At 51.2% G+C, this 8,289-nt stretch overlaps 1 protein-coding gene across 1 annotated transcript; it reads left to right on the forward strand.

The window, feature by feature from the left end:
- Window positions 1-1,587: 1,587 nt before the first annotated feature.
- On the forward strand, window positions 1,588-7,363 carry HHEX (hematopoietically expressed homeobox). The gene is made up of 4 exons (XM_054436517.2): window positions 1,588-2,068; window positions 4,076-4,254; window positions 4,412-4,462; window positions 6,264-7,363. The coding sequence occupies exons 1-4, from the start codon at window positions 1,708-1,710 to the stop codon at window positions 6,483-6,485; spliced, it is 813 nt and encodes a 270-aa protein (XP_054292492.1). The 5' UTR covers window positions 1,588-1,707; the 3' UTR covers window positions 6,486-7,363.
- Window positions 7,364-8,289: the final 926 nt, after the last annotated feature.

Below are 8,289 nucleotides of genomic sequence, written 5' to 3' on the forward strand. Positions count from 1 at the left end.
GCAATTACATTCTTACCTACCCCCAACATGCTTTAACTCGAATGATAATGTAGTACACTTCTGAGTTTGTCTGGGCTTGTAGCTCTTGTCTGTCATTAGATTCTGAAAGATACCTATTAACACTACCCTAAAAAGATTAGGAGCCTTTAGGCCAAGTCTCAAATGTTTCAGATGAGAAAAACTCAGGGACGGTGACTTGACGGAAGTTGCATTAACTAACAACGCTCACACGCTATTCTCTGGACTTGGAATGTCCAAGCACCCTGGGCTTGCTGACACCCACTCAGTTTTCAAACATCAATTCTTGGGAAGCTTTTCCCTTCCTTAATGTCCCCCAGATAGGTGATGTCCCCTTGTTACAGGTTTTAGATCATTATGTACATCTCCTTCCTAGCACATACATGTATTAAAATTTGTTTCCTGTCTCCATGAGGAGAGGGACTACATCTGTCCTTTTCACTGCTGGCACACAGTAGTTGCTCAACAAAAATGTGTGAAGTGAAACTCGAACAGGCGGTCAGGCTCACAGTCCACGCCTCTTCCTACTGTGGTCCCGCTGCGTTTGGACAAATAGTTCCAAATTATAAACTTTAAAACCTGAGAAGTCTCAATAGAAAAAGCGGGGAAGTCTTTCCATTTCCACGATTAATGGAGGACCTTAGCAGAAACGGCTCACCGCGAGGTGTGACGACCGCAGGAGGGCGTCAATCAAGAAAATGCCCCCTTGCCCCGGAGGCGAGTGGAGACGCACAGAGCCGAGGCCATACGGGCCAGCAGTACGGACTGCTTCAATAGAAAACACGTGCAAAACCAGAGAGCCAGACTGCGCGCAGCTGCGACCCTCAAGAGCCAGCAAAAAAGACACGGAGCAGCCCCCACTGGATTGAAGACTGCACAGCCTCTGCCCGGCGCTGTAGGACCCGGGCCTCCCCTTGATTGCTGCTCGCAGCGGCTTCTGCCAGCATCCTCGCGGAAGTGGCTTGAGTCCGAGGCCTCCAAATGAAACCGGCTGGAGCGGCCAAGAGTCCGCAGCACCTGAACTCCAGCCGCCATCCGAATCCCGCCGGGCCGCAGCTAAGGGCCGCCGAGCAGCCCTAGGAACCCAGAGCGCTGTCCCGCTCTCAGCTCGGGAAGCGGCCGGGGTGACAGCCAGCGCCACTGTTAATCCAGGGAGCGCACCCACCGGGGAGGCGTCTTAGGCCAGCGGCCTCTGCTCCCGCCGAGTCCCGCTGCTCCCCGCCTGGAAACAGCTGCTGCCACTCCGGGCCCGGGCCCGGACGGCGCCCCAGACTTTCCGCAGAGGTGACAGGGCCGCTGGAGCCCGCACTCCAGGAGGCCGCCTTCCTCGCGCCTCCCCCGACGGACGCGGCCCAGGGCTTCCCTCGAGGGCGTCCTCGGCCAGGGTGCCTGGAGCCTCCAGGGGCGACAGCGGCGGCGGGGCACCAGGGCGCTAGGTCCCCGGAGCCTGGGAGCAAGCGCGTCCCGGGGGCGGGGAGCTCGGCCGGCGGGGCGGGCCAGGGTGGGGGCGGGCGGCAGCTCTTGGGGCCCCGCGCCATTGGCCGCAGGGCCCGGCGGCAGGAAGGGGCCAGCGAGCGCGGCCCCACCCCGCGGCCGGCGGAGCCTATCGCCGGGAGCGCGGAGCGCGGATAAATGTAGCGCCGCGGCGCGGGCCAGCAGCTCTGCGAGGGGCCGGAGCGCGGCGGAGCCATGCAGTACCCGCACCCCGGGCCGGCGGCGGGCGCCGTGGGGGTGCCGCTGTACGCGCCCACGCCGCTGCTGCAGCCTGCACACCCGACGCCCTTCTACATCGAGGACATCCTGGGCCGCGGGCCCGCCGCGCCCACGCCCGCCCCCACGCTGCCGTCCCCCAACTCCTCCTTCACCAGCCTCGTGTCCCCCTACCGGACCCCGGTGTACGAGCCCACACCGATCCACCCCGCCTTCTCGCACCACTCCGCCGCCGCGCTGGCAGCTGCCTACGGACCCGGCGGCTTCGGGGGCCCTCTGTACCCCTTCCCGCGGACGGTAAACGACTACACGCACGCCCTGCTCCGCCACGACCCCCTGGGTAAGGCGGCCGGGCGAGGGTCGGGGCGAGGAGGCGCCACCCGGCAGGTGGCAGCGCCCGGGAGGCCGAGGGGCGAAGGGGGCTGGCGGTAGACGGCTGTGGCAAAAGCGATGGAAAAGCGGCTGTCGGACACGCGCGGGGACGGGAGGCGCGCGGCCGGGGCTGACCGCACCGTGACTCAGATTGGTTTTCCTGCACCTTGCAGGCGTCGGGGCGCGCGGGCCGGCGATAGACCCCGCGGCGAGGGCAGCCGTGGACCGCGCGTGTCACCCGGGGTGGGTCTCCCTTAGCGGGAGGGACGGGGAAAGGGGCGTCGAGGCGCCCCAGGCCGGCCCCCGTGGGACAGGGATCACAGCCGGGCCCGGGTGGCTACGGGGCTGGACCTGGTTGAACAGGCTTGTGCAGTGAAAGAGCCTGACCCTTTCCGTTCATACAGGAAATCTTGAGTTCTCGATAGGAGTAAATCTGGTTTCAGAAGCTGTTAAGTGTTTTCCTGGCTGCATGAAGCAGACCCTTCCCCCGGAGTAGTGCACGCTGCTGATTATTTTATCGACATCCTCAATACAGACAAATTCAGGAAACACTCGGCTTCTGATAGCCGGGATCCGTTTTTCTGATATTGTTCATTTCCTCTGTGTGGGATGTGACTTTATGGCAGCTAAAATAACCAGTTGCTTCCTATTTTTTTCGAGGCTGTTTTGCACCAGTCTGAAGCCTGACGCAAGCAAAATCTCGAAAAAACAATGCTAGCTTTCAAAGCGTTGAGGTGCAGGCCTGCAGACGGACGGACCGACCGACACTACTTTGGGAGTAGGAAGCAGCAGCTCCTGGTCGTCAGTTAGGAAGGGAAGCAGGGACACATAGGGCATATATTCCAGAACTTTGGGGCTTGTCCCCTCAGTGTGCGGCCTAAGAAATAAGCCGCCCGTGGTCGCGCTGTGGGTGACCCTTGGCGCCTTCGAGGTCTGGAGCCCTAGGGTAAATAAGGAAACGGGGCGCCTCTAGAGTTTTAAATGAACTCTGTTATTGGAAGCTTCAGTAGGGACCCTGAAAACAATTAACGTCTTAATTAGCATTTTAATGTCTCCATTATTACGGCGCGGCCTGTAGCTCAGCCCTTTACCTTACCTTCTCACCGTTACAGGGAGGGGGATTGTATTTTTAGTTCATCTTTTTATGTTTTTGAGTTGTTATCCTGTCTGTCTGATTCCAGCCTCGAGGGTTTGATGATGCGCCCCGAGCCTGGCTGTGGTCGCCTGTCGGGGCTGGAGCGGGACCCTCAGTCGGGCCGGGCCTGGGGGCTAACGTTTTCACAGTGCGCCCTGAGTTTCCTTGGGTTACTGCTGGGACCGCGCAGGAGGAAGCAAAGAGTTTTTCGAGCTAGACCAACAGGAAACACATTGACGGAAATGTTGCCATAGCCCATGGGGTGGCTTTAACTGGCCGCCCCCGCGGGCTGGGTGTGAAATCAGAGGAGGCCGCGGCTCCCCCAGCCAGGATTGGAGGCTCCTAGCGCAGCCTAATGCGGGCGTCCCGGCCCGAGCGCTTCCCGCGCAGCCAGGCCTTGTCGGTGCAGCAGCCCCGCTCCTCCCCAACACGCACACACCCGGTGTTCGAAAGTGCGGCTCACCAAGGGAGATCCAAGGGGGCAAAAAGTTATGTATAAATCCGAGAGCTACTGGGGAAAGAGGGTCGTGGTATTGTAAGCCCAGCCGGTAGTGCCCATTCTTTTCGGGGTTAAAGATACGTCTGGATTTAGTTCTAGGTGTGACGGCTGTGTGTCTGTGTGTGTAGAAGGCTGTGTGCATCTGCAGTGTCAGTGTGTGACTTTGGGTATGTTTGTGTGTTGGTGGGAACGTGTTAGGTCCACGTGCCGGTGGGTGTATGTGAATGTGTCTGGTTGGGTGGCCTCCTGGCCTACTTTTGTCATCGCCGGGGCCCGGCAGCTCTGGGGTCTGGCCAGGCCGCTCCAGGGCCGTGGGTGAGCGCCGCTCTTCCCGCCCGCAGGCAAACCTCTGCTCTGGAGCCCCTTCTTGCAGAGGCCTCTGCATAAAAGGAAAGGCGGCCAGGTGAGATTCTCCAACGACCAGACCATCGAGCTGGAGAAGAAATTCGAGACGCAGAAATATCTCTCTCCGCCCGAGAGGAAGCGTCTGGCCAAGATGCTGCAGCTCAGCGAGAGACAGGTGAGCTCGCGGGGGGCCTGGGGCCGCCTCCGGGGAAGGGAAGGCTTCTGGGGTGTAGGGGTCGCCGGGCCACCGAGAGAGAGGCGAGGAGCTACCCTGCCCTCTGGCACGTCCCGACGCGGGCTTGTGGCAAATTTTCTTTCTCTCTTTCCTGTAGGTCAAAACCTGGTTTCAGAATCGACGCGCTAAATGGAGGAGACTAAAACAGGTATGGACATGGTTCTGTTTCTATGGAAATAAATATTTTTATCACGTTATCTCAGTGCAAGGCTGTTATGGGTTGTATGCAAAAGTCATTTAAGAGACTATTTAACCTCTTCACCTTGATTAAAAAGACAAATAGTCCTGCTGAAATTCAGGATGAGTTGCTCAGGTGGCAGTAATGCTAAAAGCACCTAATGGGGTTCCTATATCAATTATGCTTGGGTTTTCACACACTGGCTAGTAAAACTCCCAGCTAATTGTTTTATAAATCCCATATGTTGTTTATCTAATTAACGCAGGAAAGATAAAGTAATTGACAGTAAATGACTTAAGCAGTTATCTTTGGGAGAAAATTGTTTCTTTTATTTACACAACCATAATAAAACCAGGCAGAACTCAAGGGTAAATATAAAGAAACAAACACCTTTAAGTCTTGTTTGCACTGTTTTTTAGAAGAATTAAACGTCAGGGAGTTTAAAAATTATTTTCTATCTAATGCCAGCTCTTAAAATGAAACATAAAACTTGTAAGAAAATATTCAAGCTTGTTTGGAAAGTAGCTTAAACTTTCTGACAGTCTTTCTTCCAGTGACCTTGTTTCGCAATATGTGATAAAAAGTAAAGGCTAATTTAGTTTTTAAAAGAAGGTCTATTGACTTAAAGCTAAACATTCATTTTTGATGTCCTAATCTGGATATACTCTCCAAAGTTATCTGATAATTGCTGAATTGTTCACTTGTCATTGTATATATGGTTTATAATAAATACTTTGAAACAATGAGTGGAGAAATTTAAAGCAAAGTGGATTTTAAAATTTATTGATCATTACTTTTTCATTAAAAAGAAGGGGTCCCAAAGAATATTTTGAAATAGAAAATAAAATTCCCATAACTTCATTACTGTAATGTGATTTAAATATTTGCAGATCCACTCTCAATTTCTGACCATGTGCATCTATTTGTTGAGACTATAGGCTTACAACTATATGACAAATATAGTTGTATAGGTGTTGTAATATTTCTATGTAGTATTTATATGCATTTTAGACAAGTATAGGATTAAAAATTCACTAGCTTATATACTTAATAGTTCTTGGTCAAAGGCTTGACTCTAGTTTACCAGAGACCTTAAAAATAGTGGTTTCTATGTAATATGGGGATATTTCCCAGAAATTTGCCCCACATTTTAAGTGAATTGTAGCTAATTGTCTACCTTCTCAGTTGGCAGCATTCTTCCAGATCCACATTTTTTTTCTTTGCCATGATTTTGTAACTTGTTATACATTTACACATGTAGATGTTTATAAATTTACTCCAGAAAATGAATGAAAAAAGATCCAGTCTAATAATTGAAACTTTATTCTTAATTCACCAGTTAGCATTCTTATTTTTAAAATGTCTGAAAGACTGTTAATTGGCAAGGTTTAAATATTTAAAGAATGAAGTTAAGGTGTATCTGTAGTGATCTGATTTTCTTTCCCCCTTAACCTTTTGAGAATATTGAAACCATGGGTCTGGGCTGGTGTTAAGTCCAGAATCTGTGTTCAATTGGTATAGTATATCTGCCCTTATGTTCATGACTGGATCTCATCTTTTAAGCGTATAATCTTTGATATGACAGAAACTTTTCTTCCAAAGTGAGAAAAAAGCACAAGTATGTATCTCCTGAATAAGATTATAAACTGAAAACACTCAGTAAACTAAAAATTAAAAGATGGAATAGGATGAAGAGACATTTTGATTTATTCCTTTCACCTATCCATATTTTATGATCCTTCCAATCTCCATTTTCATTTCCTTTATTCAGGAGAACCCTCAAAGCAATAAAAAAGAAGAACTGGAAAGTTTGGACAGTTCCTGTGATCAGAGGGAAGATTTGCCCAGTGAACAGAATAAAGGTGCTTCTTTGGATAGCTCTCAATGTTCGCCCTCCCCTGCCTCCCAAGAAGACCTTGAATCAGAGATTTCAGAGGATTCTGATCAGGAAGTGGACATTGAGGGCGATAAAGGCTATTTTAATGCTGGATGATGACCACTGGCATTGGCATGTTGAGAAAACTGGATTTAGGAATAATATTTTGCTACAGAAAATCTTCATAGAAGAACTGGAAGGCTATATAAGAAAGGGAATCAATTCTCTGGTATTCTGGAAACCTAAAAATATTTGGTGCACTGCTCAATTAACAAACCTACATGGAGACCTTAATTTTGACTTAACAGATAGTTTATGTACTGATCTTAGGTTGTTTTGATAAAGTGACATTATAGTGATTAAATTCTTCCCCCTTTAAAAAAACAGTAAGTTGTTTTCACTATTTATAAAAAAGTAATTTTGAACTTTTTGTTAAATTTTTAAGTTATAGCTTTAAAGGTTTTAATAGGACCTTCTTGAATGACTTTTCTGTAATCTCTTTATCTCCCACTTAATTGGAAAGGCAAAGGGGTACCCCAAATCCAGAGGTGCCTACATTTCAGGCAGCCTTGGAGTATTTTAAAAGGAAAACATTCTTTACTTTTATATGACATTCTTATACTGCTGTCTCAAATCCAAAACCATTTCAGAGCTCTTGTCTCAGAGATGTGTGTTCTTTTTGTCAGAGATATAGTTGATAAGAATCTTAAATGCTTGTTTTGCACTATCACTTAGTACCTGTTTGACCAAGGTGTTAAGGGGATAGTACCTCCCAATTCAAGCAGAGAAACTGACCTGACTAAAATTAATTGCAGATGAACTAGAAGTCACAGGTTAATTAAATGTAAGTAGATTGTAGATACTGTTTTATATCAATGTTTATAATGTGTATATAGAATTGTTCACTGTAAAAAAAATGGCCAAAATGTTTTTTTTTTTTTTAATAAGTAACTTGACTATAAAATAAAGCCGTCCGTGGGACGACTGACCTCGTTGCAAGTCTAATTCTTTGATTTTAAAAAATCTGCACACCTTTTCTTGACCTCCTGGGTACCTGGCACGGTGCTGGGCTCGGGACAGGAAGTGACTGGGGCTGGATCTTGCTGGGGCTCTCGCTCCGAGTCCCAGGACCGCGGGTGGGTGCCTGGAACGTGGGTTGGGGCCTCTCCTGGGCCGTTTGCTTTGGAGCTCTGCTCCCGCCGGCGGATTCCGAGCCTGTTGGGTTCCAGTCCCGGGCACGCCAGGCGACGGGAAGAGCCGAGGCCCAGGCCCGCTGCGCCGCGAAGCGCGGGGCCGTCCGGACCCCATCGATTCTCCTCGGCAGCCGGGCTGGCCCTCGCCGTCCTTGACCGGCTGAGTCAACACCGCGTCATCCCTCGGCGGCCGGGTCTCGGGAACCCGCTCCGCGCGGCGGGGCCCGGGGTGGGGAAGTCCGAGTGGGGGGATGGGGGGCCCTGCCGAGGGGAGCGGGGAGGTGGTTTGCGCTGAGAGCGGTTCTGAACCCGGGGAACTTCAGAACCTCCTGCAGGGCTTGTGGAAACCCAGCCCTGTTCCTGGAGTTCTGATCTGTTAGGACAGGGCTGGGACCGGGAATTTGTATTTCCAACAAGCGCTGAGGTGACGCCAAAGCTGCGGGCCCGGACACCACCCCTGGGGAACCACTGATGTGAGCGCAAGGGGTGTGGAAGAAGCAGGTGGGACCGGCACTCCTCCCTCCCGCCTGCTTCCCCGGGTAACTCTGGCCAGCAAGAGGCTGGGGCGGAGGGCTGAGAGGAAGGAAAGGCGAGGGGGAACAGAGGAGCGAGGGGCTTATCCAAGCTAGTGGGAGTGAGGTTTGATGGCTGAGCAGAGGGCGCGCGCAGGGTGGAGGAAGGGGCACCATGAGATGCAGGGAGAATGGGGTGCTGAGGTTAGGTGGGTT

Source organism: Pongo pygmaeus, chromosome 8, assembly GCF_028885625.2.
Source record: "Pongo pygmaeus isolate AG05252 chromosome 8, NHGRI_mPonPyg2-v2.0_pri, whole genome shotgun sequence".
Classification (NCBI taxonomy): domain Eukaryota; kingdom Metazoa; phylum Chordata; class Mammalia; order Primates; family Hominidae; genus Pongo; species Pongo pygmaeus.